This window comes from Gracilinanus agilis, chromosome 4 (genome assembly GCF_016433145.1).
Source record: "Gracilinanus agilis isolate LMUSP501 chromosome 4, AgileGrace, whole genome shotgun sequence".
Lineage (NCBI taxonomy): Eukaryota > Metazoa > Chordata > Mammalia > Didelphimorphia > Didelphidae > Gracilinanus > Gracilinanus agilis.
In genome coordinates, this window is record NC_058133.1 from 108036775 (window position 1) to 108054308 (window position 17534).

Sequence of the window (17534 nt, forward strand, 5' to 3'; positions counted from 1 at the left end):
TATATGTACATATACATGTATATATATATACCTTATATAATACCTTAAAATAATACCTTAAATTATTTTTAATAATACCTTAAAATTTTTTTAAGCCCCTACCTTCCATCTTAGAATCAATACTATATATTAGTTCTAAGGTAGAAGATTGGTAAGAAGATTGCCCTACTCAGCCCACCCACTCTATCTGGTCCTTCTGTCTGTCTATCTGTCCATCTGCACTTGGGCACAGTTTGTCTCTAGCCCCTATATGTCACCCATCTTCTCCTGTGTCTGGCTCCCCTTCTTCCCCTTTCCCCTGCCTCCTTCTTTCTCTTGATTCTTCCAAGTGCTGGCTTGGCCCCCACTTGTTCTTAATCTTTCTCTCTCTCCTCTGGTCCCCCCTCTCCCCCCCAGCCTGTGTGCCAGTCTCCTCTCTCTAAGGGCATATGATCCTCTTCCCTCCCTTCCTCATGTCTATTTCCATTACATAAAAATTGCTTTGCATAGAGGTCTGCCTTGCTTTGATAAGGGGTACCATTTTTTCATTAATAATAGTAATTTATGTTTATGTGGTGATTCAGAATTACAAAGCACTTCCATATATAATACATTAATGAATATAACAATTATTGTATTAATATATAATCTCATTTTATCTCACAATTATGTCAGGTAGTTTCTATAAGTAGTTTTATCCTCAAGAAATTTTTATCTTATTTTGCTTAAAAAAAAAGTTAGAGAGGTTTGATTTCCCCAAGGCCTCTGATTAATAAGTAGTAGAGGCAGGACTTGAATTCAAGTATCCTAACACCTGAATAAGTCAGATGTACCCTCTCCTATGCCATGTTTTTTCTCCACAAAGATAGTGCTAGGATTCCAAGTGATAGCTTAAGAATTACTAGGGCATTGACATGGGCAAAGAAAAAAAGAACATTGGAAGGAGAGTTTTGTTTTGTCTTTTTTTTTTTTTAAAGGAGAGTACAACAGGTTGGAAGAGAGGGAATGTGGAGAAAGGAAAAAAAGGATTAGAAACATTGAGCATTGTAAATTTCCTGCCTCTGGCTTAGAGATTAGAACCTTGACCAGGGAATTGGAAACACAAGAGTGTATTCTTTGCTTTGTTACTAAATTACTGAAGACTTGGAGCAGATCATTTATGAATATTTCATCTGAATAGTAGAAGAATCATTCTTGTTCTACTTCATATAGAAGTTGTGAGGATTATAAAAGAATTGTGGGTTCTTTAATTTCATGTACCTTAAAGATATATTCATTGACATTCCTATTTGGCTTCTATAGATGAAGACCTGATAGAAAATTTAGTTCCCAACAAGTCACCTAGGCTGGACCTCATGTTTGAGGAATGGGATGTAGCTGGCCTGCCTTGGTGGTTCTTGGGAAACTTGAGAAACAATTACACACCTAGAAGTAATGGCTCAACCGACTTACAGACAAATCAGGTAAATGCCTATCAAATTTGAGTTTTTTTCCTTCTTGTGATTTCAGAGCAGTTTTTTGTTTAAGTGAGAGAATTAAATTTGTTTCTACCTTACTTTTGACAGCATCATGTATTTTTTGTTTTTGGTTGGAAAGTACAATGGTCTAAATGTATTGATACATTAACCTTTTTTAGTAAAGGGCTTCTTAGAGGAAGAATAAGACACAGATTGATGCAGAAATGAAATACTCCACAGAGAAAGCTTAGACATCTAATTTGTTTTTGGTAATTAGATTATTTGTACTCATCTTCATGTCTTCAAAGAGGCCAGAGAGTGCCAGGGTAAAGGGCTCTGTTAAGCCGCATTCATTATTTAATTCCCAATATTTTATCAATAAACTTAATCATTAATGGGATTAAAGTACCAAAGTAAATTAATAGAATGGTTTCCATCTTTTTGCAGTGCTATTTGTGGGAGGGAATTTTGTTAAGTCGAACACATCTTTGTGAACTGCAAACTTTTAAAATCTTCAGAATATTATGGTAGTCTCAGTGGAATAAGCTCACTTAGGAATTATTATAAAGGACACTGAATTACATAAGTGCTCATCAATGTGAGAATTTATTACTCCTTTTACTATAGAGAATTCATTGCCCTTATCCTTTGGACATTTCTTTTGGTTAATAGAAAATACCTAGTAAGTGGTTAATAAATATTGGTTGAATTAATAGTCATCAAGGAAAGTCAGGTCTTCCTTAAGCGAGAGAAGTATTATAGTTCTAGTTAGGTGATATCAACCTCACTGATGGATTTCTGACTTCATACTCCTTATTTTTATCCACTTTCTACCTTTTTCTTTAGGATATAGATACTGCTATTGTTTCAGACACTACGGATGACTTGTGGTTCTTGAATGAGTCAAACTCAGAGCAGCTAAATGTTGCTGTAAAAGTTGAAGCTACTGATACAGAACAAGCAAGTGAAGGAGGGAAAGAGGGTGACAAAAAGGTTTGTCCTAGAAAACTGTTCAGTTAATCACATGGGTGCACATTTTGTAAATAATATCCCTCAAGTTATGGACCATGTCTTTCTTTAGCCACTCTATATGTCTCCAGTGCCTAGCAGGTTCCTTTCACATAGTAGATTCTCAGCAAATTGTTATTGATGGTTCACTCACTTTCATCACATAGCTTTCCTTTTTATCATCTTTCAGAACATAAGCTTTTCAAAAACTTCATAAATTACTCATTTCCATTTTACTATAATCTTCTCAAGCAGGACATTGAATCTGAGAAAGCATCAACTCACTTGTCTTTGCTTACCTATTCTTCTATTCTATAATTTTCCTTCTGGAAACCTTTTCAGATTATGCTACAGAGCATGGTCAGGAGGCAGAGTAGATTTTATGGAATAATAGATGTTTTTTGGTACCAGAAAAATTTATTGAACAGCCACAAGGAAACACCCTTGAAAAACAAGCTTAGCCCCCAGTTATCCCAGAAGAAAAAGGCCAGTGGAAATCATTCCTCAAATAAATTTAATGTATATAACTTTTCTTTTATGTATTTCCTTTAAAAAGTGATTTTCACAAGAATTCACTTCATGGAAGACTTTTGTGTAGATCTTTGTATTCTTAGCCACATGAAATGGAAAGCTGCAAAAAGACAAAGGTTGTTAGAATTAACATTGGTAAATGTGGATCAAATGCAAATTTTGACAGTTATGTGTTGTTTTGGAAAAGTATTCCTAACATTGACTCTGAACTCCGAATTGGAATTATCCTATTTACTGTACCATAAACTAGAACCATTATTTTTCAGTTTTGCTTTATTTTTTGTTTTTTCAGTTTTAGAAGAAACTTTTAGGTAGAGTTACATTTTAACAAGGAAAAATATAATTTTGTGCCAGCATGTTTTTTTCTTTTTTCTTAAAATGACCATCAACAAGAACAATCAAAAGCATAAAAAATAGAAAGTACATTTTTATATGTGTGTATATATATACACACACAAATATATGTATCATAAACTATTATGTTTTAACAAAGTAAACTCAAACAAGTTAAACATATTTATGTCCCCCTTTAAATTTGAAAGTTCATTACCTTTGATTCTATTTTGTCTATGTAGTTGGAGAACATGTATGTGATGTTTGGGTTCTGGGGTATAATGAAAAGCTCTGGATTTAGAGTTAAGAAGACCTGGATTTTTATAAACTTGAAATTCCTTTATAACCTGTAATATCTCTCCATATGCCTTTTCCTTCTTAAACCTGCTGAATCTTCATTTTCCTCTCTTTCCAGTCTTCACCACTTAATTTAACTAGTTCACTTTCACATTTTCCTTCCTTGAATTTTTTATTTCCTTGTTCTGTTGTCACTCATGTCTAGCTAGACCCAATTTGAAATTATTTGTCACCATCTATCACTTTTCATTCCTAATGTGCTACTGAATGGATCTGGAGGAAGGCAAACAGTGTTGCCTTGGGTATACTACAAATTGTTTATTTAATTTCAACTGGATTGTAAATGTAGTAAGTCAATCCTTTTACTTCTTCCTAATTGATTCTCTATCCCACTTTCTACAGCAGCTATTTTCCCTTCTTTCATCAAGCCAGGCCACCACTCCCTTCTACCACTCAGTTAAGTGCATTCTTCATACTTTACTGAGAAATTGACATTATTCATCTTGAATTCTTTTCCCCCTTCTTATATCTAAAATCCTTGATATAATTCCCATTCTCTTTTTAAACTCTAGTCTCTGTGGAAGAGAGATTGCTTTTCTTTTCACCACCAATGCAAATAAATTCATACTCCTCTCTGCTGTCTTCTCCAATAGATTACTCTCATAATCATCCCCTCTCTTCCTAGTCTTTAGTTTTTCCCTATTGATTCTTTCCTTGCTGTCATTAAAATATCAGTCTCCTACATTCTTTAAAAAAAAAAAAGACAAAAGCCTCATTAGATCTAAGCATCCCTCTCACATGATCATCTTATGTTTTTCCTCCCTTCCGTAGTGTAATTCTTAGAAAAAGCCATGCTCACTTGTTGCATTGACTACTTTTCTTGCTCACTATTTCTCAACTCCTTTCATTCTGGTTTTTTACCTCTTTACTTATTTGAAACTGTTTTCTCCAGAATTACTAATGATCTCTTTTGGATATGGCAAAGGAATTGTCATGTCTGGTGGTCTGTCCTCAGTCCTCATTCTTGAACTCTTGGCAACATTTAGTATTTCTGGCCATCATCTCCTCTCAGAAACTCCCCTTTCTAGGTTTTGTAACACTCCTGATTCCTCTCCTTTCTCTCTTCCTCCTTGGCTGGCTCATTATCACTACCTTATCCTTCTAACTGTGGATATTCCTTAAGGCCCTGTCCTGGGTCCCTTCTCTTCTGTCTCTACTCTCAGTTCATAAATTCTTCATCACTTGCCAGGATTTGTCGTCATCCCCATACAAATGACTCCCAGGTCTGTATATCCAGCACTTCTTTCTCTCTTGAGTTCTAGGCCCATATTATCAGATGCCAAAGGACATTTCAAACTGGATGTAAAATGGTCATCTCAAACTCAGTAGTATGTCCAAAACAGTCATCCTGTTGCTCCCCCCAATCTATCTTCGGTATACTGAAGTGATTCTTCTTAATGGTGTCCCTGAGCTGGTTATGTCCCTACTCATTGAACTTTAGCGGCTCCTTTGTATCTATAAGTCTAAGGTAAAATAGAGGCTCCTTACTTTGGCACTGATAGTCTTGCAATTTACCTTTCCAACTTTATTACACATTACACTATTCTCTAGTACAGCCAAACTAATTGTTTTTATTGTTCCTCATTTATTCCTTTCCTTGCTCTTATTTTGGTGTCTTTACATGGGCTGCACTCTGTATATCGAATATACTCTCTGACCGTGGCCTGTTAGAATCCGAATTTTCTTAAAAACTAGTTAAGGGCTCCCTTCTGCCTGATTTCCTCAGCTCCTGGTGCCTCCTTCTAAATGACTGTTTTTATCTTTTACATGGTTATAAAGCATATAAATCTCCCACCCTATCACCCAGTAGAATGCATGTTCCTCGAGGCCACATACAGTTTCACTTTTGTTTTAGCACAGTGCTCTGAACATAGATGCTTATTTGGTACTTGTTGGTTGATTGACTGACTGATTGTTGGGGTCCAGGCACAGTTCTGTCATTTACTACTTGTATGATCTTAGGTGGGTCACCCCATTGCTCTTGGTTTCAGTTTCCTTTTTTAATTTGGATGCCCAGTTCATTGATCTTTGCCCTCTCTAATTTGTTAATACATGCACTCAAGGATATAAATTTCCCCGAGTACTGCCTTAGCTGTATCCCACAGAGTTTGGTAGGATGTCTCATCATTGTCATTCTCTTCAATGAAATTATTGATTGTTTCTATGATTTCTTCTTTAACTAACTGGTTTTGGAGAATCATATTATTTAATTTCCAATTAGTTTCTGATTTGCCTGTCCAGGTGCCCTTACTAATTATTATTTTTATTGCATTATGATCTGAGAAGGTTACATTTATTATTTCTGCTCTTTTCCATTTGTTTGCAATGTTTCTATGCCCTATTACATGGTCAATCTTTGTGAATGTACCATGTGCAGCTGAAAAGAAGTTGTATTCCTTTTTGTCCCTATTCATTTTTCTCCACATATCTATTAAATCCAATTTTTCTAGGATTTCATTCACCTCTATTATCTCTTTCTTGTTTATTTTTTGGTTGATTTATCTAGATCTGAAAGAGGAATATTTAGATCTCCCGCTAGTATGGTTTTACTATCTATTTCCTTCTTGATCTCTGCCAGTTTCTCCTTTAGGAATTTGGATGCTATACCATTTGGTGCGTACATGTTGAGTACTGTTATTTTCTCATTATCTATACTGCCTTTTATCAGGATGTAATTACCTTCCCCATCTCTTTTTATCAGATTTATTTTTACTTTGGCTTTGTCAGAAATCATGATCGCTACTCCTGCCTTCTTTTTCTCAGTTGAAGCCCAAAAGATTTTGCTCCAGCCCTTGACCTTAAACCTGTGTATGTCCACCTGCCTCATATGTGTTTCTTGTAGACAACATATGGTAGGATTTTGTTTTCTAATCCACTCTGCTATTTGCTTCCGTTTTATGGGCAAGTTATAATTATCAGTTGTATATTCCCCAACATTTTGGTATCCTCTCCTAGTTCTACCCCTTCTTTTTATGCTATTTCCTTTTTAAACCAGTGGTTTGTTTTAAACCAGTCCCCCTTGTCCCCTCCCTTGATTTACTTCCCTTTCCACTCCCTCCCTTATTATTCCCCTCTTTATTTTTTAAGGCCTAATGAATTCTCTCCCCCCTCTCCTCCCCTCCCATTTTTGACCTCCCCACTCCCCTGCTCCCCTTGGTTTATCCCTTCTGACTTTCTCGGTAGGGTTAGATAGAATTCTGTATCCCAATGGATATAGCTACTCTTCCCTCTCAGGGTTAATTCCACTGAGAGTAAGGTTTAAATATTACCTCTTAATGATGTCTTCCTCTTCTTCTTATAATAGTGTTCATCTCATCCCCTCCCCTTCCCATGCCCTCTTTGTGTGGTATAGAATATTCTATTTTTCTTATTCATTCAAGTTTCTCTTGGTGTCCTCTACTATTCAACCCCCATCTTCCTCCCCTCCCCCCGGTATCATCTTAGACCATTTTGTACTCCAACCTCTCCCTATGAATAATTCTTTTAATTACTATAATAGTGAATACAGTTTTTGAAAATTACATATAACATTTGTCAATATAGGAATACAAATAATTAGTTCTTATTAAAGCCCTTAAAGAGGTAAATTTAAAAATAAGAGTTTTCTTTCTTTCCCCTCTGTTTTCTATTTACCTTTTCATGTTTCTCTTGGTTTTTGTGGTTGGATATCAGACTTTCCATTTAGTCCTGTTGTTTTCTGTGCAAATACTTGGAAGTCTTCTATCTTGTTGAATGCCCATACTTTCCCCTGGAAGTATATAGTCAGTTTTGATGGGTAAGTGATCTGGTTGTAGACCCAGTTCTCTTGCCTTTCTAAATATCATATTCCAAGCCTTGTGGTCTTTTAGTGTGGAGGCTGCCAGATCCTGTGTGATCCTGATTGGTGCTCCTTGATATCTGAATTGTCTCTTTCTGGCTTCTTGTAAAGGAGAAGCTCCTTTAACAGTCTCAGGGAGCTGTTTCCACAGTCATGCACCCCTCTGCACTGGGTCCCCCACCCAAGGTCCGTGTCTGCCCTCAAGGTCTGTGTTGAAAGTCCAGTTCTTTAGCCTCTTGGGGTCTTAAGTCTTGCTGCTCTCAGGAGCAGGCCCTGGTAGTCCCAGGTAGCTGCCAAGAACTTAATGCGCTGGCTTTGGCACTGTAGGTGGTATGGGTGGGGGAGGGGGTTGCTCAGCTCGCTTTTTAGTAGAGCTGTTTCACTCCCTTATAGCATGGAAATATCCCTATCCCACATACCTTCAGTGCTGGGCCCTGTTGTGGCGTCCCTTCGCTCATCTGGATTTGTTTTTATGTCCTTTTGAGGAGTCCTATATGTGTGGGTTAGGAGAGGTTAAGTAGCTGCTTCTACTCTGCCGCCATCTTAACCCAGAAATCCCTCAGTTTCTTTTTTTGTAAGATAGAAATTTGACTGGGTAACCCTAGATTGTATCTGACTCTAAATTTAGATTTTAATGATAATAATAGTTCAAATTTATGTAATTATTTAAGATTTTTAAAGCTCTTTACATATGTTATTGCATTTGCTCTTCACAGTAGCCCTGGGATGTAGGTCCTGTTATTATCCCCACTTTACAGATAAGGAAACTGAGCCTGTGGTAGGTTATATAATTTACCTAGGGTCACAGATAATTAGTATATAAGGCAGGATTCTGACTGCCTTAGCCATCTGCCTCTCCTCTCTCTTCATTCTCCTTGGCTGACTCATCCCTATCCTGTCCTATCTGTGGATGTTTCTTAATACTCTTTCCTGGGTATATCTAAAAAGCGATCTGCTTTAGTTTTTAGATTCTTTTCATTACTTGTAAATACTTCCCCAGAAGTTCAAAATAAAGATATTATTGTCCCTTTCCTTGAGAAATTACAGGTCATCTGTTAATGAACAGTAGGATACTTCATGTTCTATAAAGGGACAATTTTTGCTGCCATCCATCTTGGATGCCAGGGGAATATCTGGGTCCTACTCAAGTGCTGAGAAACCAATAGGGTGTTCATATTCTTATCTTAGAATCCTATCTAAGCTGTTCCCTTGGTAGTGCTAGTGACAAAAACAGTATGTGCAATTTAGAAGTCATTCTGTTCTGTGCCACAAGCTAATAACTGTGCATATCTTGCTAATGAGGTTTTTTTTTTTATTCCCAGTTGATTGAAGTTAGGATTTTTGATGACCTTGAAGACTCTCAGTGCTTAAGTGATGACACAGATACAGAAATTAACTCTGAGGTAGGACACTTTTTATGAAACCGTTGTCTGTATTGTCAAAAGATATTGTTTTAGCATTTGGTTTTGTTTGAAGAATATATACCAGCACTGTCTATCTTTCCTGCCTGAATGCTTCTCCAAAGAATTAAGAGTTACCAGTACTTTAAATATTGTTAGAGACGTCTGTTGATCTTTGTGAAAATAAGAGAATGCATTTGATTCCATTGTTGTTGTACCTAGTTGTGTAAATGGCTCATTGGTGCCACTGTTATTCCTATTTCTTTTTTTTATGAGGTCACCTTAGATATGATGCAGTATCTAAGACATTTCAAGACAAGAGAGCCTGTGTAACTCTGGAGAAAGATTTGTTTATCATATTGTCACTGGGCAGTTCTTGCCTTAAAACAAACATCACTTAAGATATTGTGCTCTAATGAGTAGAAGTAGAAACAATTGAATGACTAAGAGGATTTTTAAAAAAATGCTAAGTATATAGATTAATAATGAAAATCATTAATGAAATCTTAGACTGAAATCCTTGGCATTATATAAATCCTGTGGGTGATTCTTATCATCTCTTCATAACCCAAGATCATATTTAAGCTTTGTTTCTCCATTTTCTAAATATTGCTTAGATCAGTGGTTCCCAAACTTTTTTGGTCTACCACCCCCTTTCCAGAAAAAAATATTACTTAGCCCCCCGGAAATTAATTTTTAAAAATTTTAATGGCAATTAATAGGAAAGAAATGTACTTGTGGTCATCACTGCTCCTCTGGGTTGCTGCAGCACCCAGCAGGGGGCGGTAGTGCCACTTTGGGATCACTGCTTTAGATAATTTCTTGCTCTAGGTACCTCTGAAGTTGGGGGAAGAGAGCAGGACTGAGGAGAAAGAAAAATTAGATTCCACAGTACAGTAAGACCATATATTCTTGGAAGATATTTTCTAAGACCTATCATGGATGGCTGAAACTGTATATATAAGCCAATGCCTACTGATTGCATGGGGGTGGAGAGGAGAGGTCCTATTATACTCCAGTTTGCTCTTCTATTTGCAGTTTATATGGACAGTGAAAGAGAGTCAGAAAACAAATCAATACATTAAGGATATTTGAGGTTGCCTGGGAATTTTACTTATCTCATTGGCCCAATAACTGTTATCATATAGCATTAGCAGTTGACCATATCTAGGGAGGAATGTGAAATATTTCAGCCTAGGTAAGAGTTGCTAACCATTTTGTATAAACTTATCATGTCCCTTTTATATCCTAGTTAGACTTCTCTTTTGGGTCCAAATCACTTAAGTTAGTGATTAGAAGAGAAAAGCTTGCAAAATATTTTCTTTGAGCATCTAAAATTTGGCAGATTCTCTCCTTATTGAGGAATTAATGTCTTTGTCTAGAATTTTGTAGCTCACTCTTAATTTCAACATGAGGCTTCTAAAATTTCTATAGTTTCTTTGAAGGTTGCTACAAGATAGTGTCCCAAAAGTCACAGTAGAGTTTAAACTTAGTAAGTCTTTTTAAAAAAAATTTTTTTTTTATATAACCCTTACCTTCTGTCTTGGAGTCAATACTGTGTATTGACTCCAAGGCAGAAGAGTGGTAAGGGCTAGGCAATGGGGGTCAAGTGACTTGCCCAGGGTCACACAGCTGGGAAGTGTCTGAGGCCAGATTTGAACCTAGGACCTCCCGTCTATAGGCCTGACTCTCAATCCAATGAGCTACCCAGCTGCCCCCATAAAATTAACTTTTGGAGGCTGTATAAGAAAAGCTCCTAAAGGTTTATAAACTGGCAGAGCATTCCAAATTAATAAATGGAATTGCTTCTACCTTTAAATAATTCGATTGTGATTCTTTAGTAATAGTTGGTTTTGGCTAGGGAATAATCAAAGTAGCTTCTGTCAAATATTTGGCTATGTCAGTGCAAAAAAATTACTTACATTAAAGTATATTAAATATTTTTGACTTGCTCTAGCTACTCTTAACAAAGGTATTTAAAATAAGTCAACCAGCATTTCCTGATTGCATTATGAAGGAAAGATTAGAAATATAAAATTAGCATATGAAGAAACAAGTCTAAGTGCAAGAATCAGTATAGAGACTACTTACTAATGCTATTGAAGGAAACATGCAACATAAATGGATTTTTATCATCATCATCATCATCATCATCATCATCATCATCATCATAGCTAACATTTATATATCACTTACTATGTACCAGGCACTATGCTAAATGCTTCATAATATCTCACTTGTATCTCACAACAGCTCTATTATTATCCCCAATAACAGCTCTATTATTTCGCAGATAGGGAAATAGAAGTTAAGTGACTTGCTCAGAGTCACACAGCTAGTAAGTGTCTGAGGGTGGATTTGAACTCAGGTTTTCCTCATTCTTGGCCTAGAACTCTTATCTACTACACCCTGGGCAAGTAATTGGCAAACCTGGATATTAGTATCAGCTTTTTTCTCCCTTTGCTTTTTTTAAAGAGATGTTTACTAGGAAAGCAGTTTGAATCCTCTTGTACCTTTGCCTCAGGAATTGTTGATTGGACAAGACAATACAAAATGGAAAGAAGGAACGAGTAGTACACTATTATCTACAATTGATTAGTCCTAAATTACTAAGCTAGCTTTCTTAAGAAAAGCCTTATTACACCTTAATTTGAAGACTGACAATACTATCAGGCAATATCCCTTATTCAAGTTCAACTTTGATACATTATCCTGGTAGAAAAGTGATCTCTCTATGTTCCTGAAGGCTGTGCAGAGTAGAAACTCTGGCAGGTCCTGCCAAACTAAGCCATTTTTAGATTTGGGCCTGCAGTTTGAATAGATATTTGTCTCCTTAAGATTGGCTTCCTTAGGTTGAGAGGCTCATTACCCAAAGGTAGAACACTAGGAGGTGATTGATTTTTCTGCCTATAGTGACCCATGAAAGTAATAACTATGCCAATAAAGTTATAGATCTCTCTCAAATAATGTGGGGCATTGCCCAACCAGCCTAGAGAAATTGCACATTTTCTGCTTGTTCATTCTTTTACACAGAATTATTCTCAAATGGTTATTAACCTGAAATCTGTTGGTTCTGTAGGATGAATGGCAGTGCACCAAATGCAAGAAGTTTAATTCTCCAAGCAAAAGGTACTGTTTCCGATGTTGGGCATTGAGAAAAGATTGGTATTCAGATTGCCCTAAGCTGTCACATTCTCTTTCTGTGTCCAACATCACTGCCATGCCAACAAAGAAAGATGACCAAGGAATTGATGTCCCCGATTGCCGAAGAACCATCTCTGACCCACTTGTCCGACCCAAAGAGGCATATAAGATGGAAGAAAAGCCCAAACTACTGGACCCTTGTAGCTCAGTGGAATTCTTGGATTTGGCCCAGAGTTCTGAAAGCCAGGAGACTGTTTCGAGCTTAGGGGAACAGTCAGACAACCTTTATGAACAGAAAACAGATGCAATGGCTATGGAAGATTACAAAAATCTTTTTAAGCCATGCAAACTGTGTGAGAAGAGGCCACGGGATGGGAACATTATACATGGAAGGACTGCTCACCTAGTGGTTTGTTTTCGCTGTGCCAAAAGATTGAAGAAGACTCAGGCTCCATGTCCCATTTGTAAGAAATCAATTCAGATGGTCATCAAAATCTTTGTGGCATAGCTTTTTAGTCCACTGAATTTTATAGACCTGATAAACAGCTATATCAGGATTCTGAACATCAGTTAGCGGCAAAAGCATCTCACCTTTGGTAAGAGTGTGGTTTCATGTACCCCTCTTATTTGTGCACCATTTCCGGTAAACTCATCTGGAGTTTGAGCACAAAATCTTTAGGACCAGATAACTTCCTGAAGATTCTCTTTTGAATACCTATTAAAATGGAATAACAGTTTTTCAGAAATTACTCACCTGAATGAAAAGTATATAGAATAGCCACCCTCCTTTCCTTCACAGATTGAGTTAGATACAGAGGGATTTGAGAGGGAGAAAGAGACCTCAGTAAGCATTGACCCACATATGAGTCTTCTTTTCTGAGTTGTTAGTGATTTCAAGTTCCAGGAAAACTTATTGATGATAATAGAATCTCGAATATCAAAGATGACTAAGCCGGTAATTTGAAAACAGAAATGTTAATCTTAAAATCATTCCCGCAGCTTATTGCAGTCCAGTGGTCTCTTCATTTTGTAGTGCAATTGCTGGGTTCTAAGAAGGACAAGGACCTCAAGCAAAGCAGAGTAGCCACTGATGTGTCTCTTTGCATTGTTCCTTAGACTGAGCTGTTCTGTTTACTGAGCCATCATACGTTAAATGCTAGGCTGAACAAGAACCCTTGGGTTTAGTACACAAAACTGCATTTCCTGAAGAGACATTATCAGAGGCATAGACTAAATGATCTCTTAAGATTGAATAGGACCAACTCTCACTTTTCAGATGAAAAAAGTAAAGTTGAGAGGTAGTCATTTCTTAAAGTCAAAGAGTTAGGACCAGGATAACCTGGATTCTAAGAAATAGGAATATTTAAATTGCACTTGATCATAAAACACCAAATTATACTGACACATTTTGAAGATTATCACTATCCAAAGGTTGCCATAAGACTCATAGCAAGTGATAAATTTTGGTCTTTAACAATAATTACCTAAACATTTTGTTATTGGACCATGTTGTGACTATTCTGAAACTTGAGGAATATTTAACCTCTTTTTTATTTTCTCTGTGAAAATGTGCCAGCATTTTAATCAGTCTCTAGTTTTTTTTCCTCTTCCATTTTGCTATATAAAAAGATTGCTTTTGAGAGTGGTTAATAAGGTATATATGATAGAGATCTACATGACTTGTACTAAGTCCATTTTATAATGAATTTCTCTTATATACTGGACACTTTTCTAGGTGCTATGTAGGGACTCAAATTCCTGTTCACAAAGAAGAGTTTTGTAAATGTATAGTTTTTTACAGGGTGCAAATTAGAAGAATTTAGGGACAGCGAAAAATACATTATATATATTCAGATAGTATGACAAAGCATATAAATTCACACAACAGTGAAAGCAAATGTATGGCTATATAGACATCTACAATTTAATATTTCAGTTCAATTCAACTTTCCTAAATATTCAGCTTGTCTTTCTCTTACTTTGTTTTTCATTTATCCCATCCATGCCAAATATTTGTCCTTGGAAGATCCTAAGGGCTACATTAGAACCCAGCCTGATTGCCATTCTGAAAGAACTTTTGGATCCTTTTTGAGGATCCGCTGCTAGCTTTGTTTTTGATTGCTTTCTTCACTGCTAACAAACCAAGTCATGCTGTGGACCCCGTGAGGTGGAACTGAAGCAGTACCCAGGCTCTTCCTGGAGTCTAGAGAGGCAAAGTCTGTATCTCTGCCAGCCTCTTTTCTACCTCCAACTTCCCTTGCTTTGAAGCTCATAGGTTCATAGAACAATAGCTAGAAGAAACAACAGGCTGTATATTCTAAGCTGATCATTTTACAAATTGGGCTCAATTCTACTCGTGTGAAAAGACTTTAAAAGTACATTTGGGGTAGCTAAGTGGCTCAGTGTGTACAGATGGGAGATACTGAGCCCAAATCTGACCTCAAACACTTTCTCGTTCTGTCTTTGTGTGAGTGAGTGGTGTTTATAACAACATTTCTGTTTTTGTTTTAAAAAAGCAAATAGGTTAAAGGAAAGACTGAAAGTTAAACAACAGATTCCCAGCTTATGCTTGAAGAAGTTTCTTGGCTATATTAACTTCATACTGTACTTAGTATGTGTAAAAATTTTATATAAGTATTTAAGACTTATTCTAGTCTTTCATACTTTAATAAGCTTCAGACAGTCAAGTATAGATATTGGTATTATAATTTCTTAGTAAAGTATTTAAAGATTTTCATAAAATTTCTCTAAGTTTAAAGGACTTGAGAAAAGTTACTCCCTTCCCCACCTCATATTTCCTGCAAAATTAAGTTAAGATAATGCAGTTAAGATAATGGCAGACTAATAACAGCTTTTTGTTTTGGATGCAATTTTTTTCTGTGTTTGTGTGTGAGCACATTCCTTTGTATTTGTACATAGTTATTGTGTGTCTCATGGAGGTGTGTGTGTGTGTGTGTGTGTGTGTGTGTGTGTGTGTGCGCGTGTTTTCAGGGAAGTATTCTGAATTCATAATGATGAATTTTTTTTTTAGTTTTTAGTTTGTATTGTATCATTATTTTAGTCACTCCTGGTAAATACAATATTGACTTCTTGGTGAGAGTCTTTTATATGAAGCTTGTGCACCTTAATTCATGGACTTCAAGAGCATTTTTGGATGGCATTCATTGTTGCTAGGCTTGTAGTTCAGAAGAAACAACTAGCTGATTTTTCTTCCATTGAGCTCTAGTCAGTTATGGAAAGAGCTCATGGTTTTGATACTGTGAATTTTTGTTATGTGTTTGTTTGTTACCTTTTCAAATTGTTTAGACCCTTTTGTAAGAGCCGTTCATATAGGTGTGAAACCTCGACTTCTAAATTTACCAAGAGAAGAATAATAATAATCTTAAACTGTATATGAAGAATTGTAGAACAGGAACTCGTGACATGAACTCTTTGTACCTTATGCCTAGAGAACCTGAGGAAATATCATTCCCGTTGCCAAAGGGGAAATATGATGTTTCACAAATGTCGTATCATTTCACTGCCTCTAGAGATGCTACCAGCATGTGTTATGGAATTTTCCAGAAGTACTTTTGATTGGAGTTTTTTTTTAATGCAGGTCAGAGAATGAAAGGAAAGCAAGATGTTCATCTGGAGATTTATGGGTGAGGGGAGTCCAGGAGGGAAGGTGATAGGCATCTTATTGAGGCCTCATTTTTCATGAGTGCTTTGTATACTCCTTTCATACTCTGAGCCTACTTGTTTTTTGTAGTCATTACTATGCTCCTTGTATTAGAGTTTCCAGAAAGTGTCATACTAATAAGATGTTCTGATGCTCTGAGAAAAGCATTATTGAGATGACCCTCTTTAATCAGGTCTTATTAAGGAAACGAGCATATTAAGGTCTTACTTGGGTATTTAAATGTAGAAGTAGGTTTCTTCTACAAAAGCAAGAGACTTTTTGAGGGGCTATAAAATGTCAAACAGCAAAATAATTTTTGAAAGGCACATTACTGTATATTTCAGGGTTATCTGAAGTCCAAAATGCTATCTCCATTGCTGCTTATGTGTTGCCCAGTAATTTCTTGCCTCTTGGGTATCTAGCTACGTGTCTAGTCCCATCATTCCAATCCTCATTCTGGGTAGGCTACATAAAAGGCAATGAACACAAGTACAACATTTCTACTTTAAAGCAGCTATTTAATTCTTCATAGTCAGCCTTTTTTTCTGGGAAATGAGCACTACCGGTGTTAGATCAGGATTCCTGCAGTCATTACATATTTGTTTTTTTCATTTTCTGTTTCTAACTAGTTTGAGGCCATTGGATTTTAGGGTAGTGCATCTATACTTGAAACCAATATGCACATGTCCTTTTAAACAATCTTACTAGTGTATATCTATTTAGTATTCAGTAATTAATTTTTGGAATATAGCTGTTAATATCTTGGGGATAAATATGGTTGGGGTTTACTCTGAGGATAGGAAAGATTGTGATAGCAAATTTCTAGTTGAGTAACTAGAGGCTGCCTGGGCTTCTGGGCTTAAAGAAGACCTCCAGCCAGCCTATGTGATTGAGCACTATGAAACAAGGTTTGTCCTTCTAGGGTGAGCCTCTTGATCTGTTGTTGGCCACTTAGGTTAGCTTCCTTTTCAGTAAAAACCAAAGTTTCTCCTTAATTCCTTTAACAAGCCACTGAAAGTTTGGGGGATTTGAAAAATCCCTTCAGATGAAGTGCCTAAACACTAGCATGCCTTCTCTTAGTCTTTGGGATTAGTGAGGACACAAGGTAGGGGGAAAGTCAGGTACTAAAGGACTGAGCAGGCAGGCAGGCAGGGTGGGTCTTAGTAGGGATAAGGACCGTTTGAAGCAACAGGCTTTTATTTCAGTGTGTGAAATACTCAGAGCTCTGCCAGAGAGGCATGGGGAAGAGTGAGTGTCAAGAGCACCCTCTGGGAGGTTTAAAAATCCCTATGCCTTCAAATGTTTTTTTTATGATGAACTTAACACAAAGATTTCAGTACATAAAGCAGTAAATAGTGGCTGTATTCAAAGCCATGAATATGTGTTGGGTGCAATTTTTACATAGCTTACATTTTTAAGTAGCTAACAGAAGTTAAAAATGTTGCTTTAGATCCTTTCTGAACCTATTTTTGTTTTCTTCTATTTATTTTGAAATTTTTATTCTCACATGCATGTATAAAAGCCCTCCCTTTCAACAAGTAAGCATGGTCAAACAAGTAGTTCATCATGTTAAGTTGTGTCTGAAAATGTCTCTTTTGTCCTGCTCCTTTAGGCCTTTCTGTCAGGATAGAGGAGTCAGAAGGTTCTGTCCTGCTTCCACCACTAAGTTGTTGTTTGACCTTGGGCAAGTCACAACCATTGAACCTCAATTTCCTCATCTGTACATGAGGAGAATAATCCCTGTCTTGCCTCTCTCAAAGGTTGTTTTGAGGATCAAGTGCTTTAAAAGGCTATAAAGCTTTTCAGTGATGGATACAAACACTCTGCTACATAAAGTATAAGTAATT

The 17534-nt window shown here is 36.6% G+C and overlaps 1 protein-coding gene across 3 annotated transcripts in view; it reads left to right on the plus strand.

The window, feature by feature from the left end:
- MDM4 (MDM4 regulator of p53) overlaps window positions 1-12663 on the plus strand; it is a 30440-nt gene extending 17777 nt beyond the window's left edge. The window contains exons 7-10 of one of the 3 annotated variants that reach the window (XM_044672120.1): window positions 1282-1442; window positions 2283-2429; window positions 8805-8885; window positions 11962-12663. In XM_044672120.1, coding sequence (XP_044528055.1) covers window positions 1282-1442; window positions 2283-2429; window positions 8805-8885; window positions 11962-12534 — 962 coding nt within the window. In that variant the 3' untranslated portion in view covers window positions 12535-12663. The remainder of the gene's footprint in view (window positions 1-1281; window positions 1443-2282; window positions 2430-8804; window positions 8886-11961) is intronic. The other 2 variants (XM_044672121.1, XM_044672122.1) reach the window with 2 other exon arrangements.
- Window positions 12664-17534: the final 4871 nt, after the last annotated feature.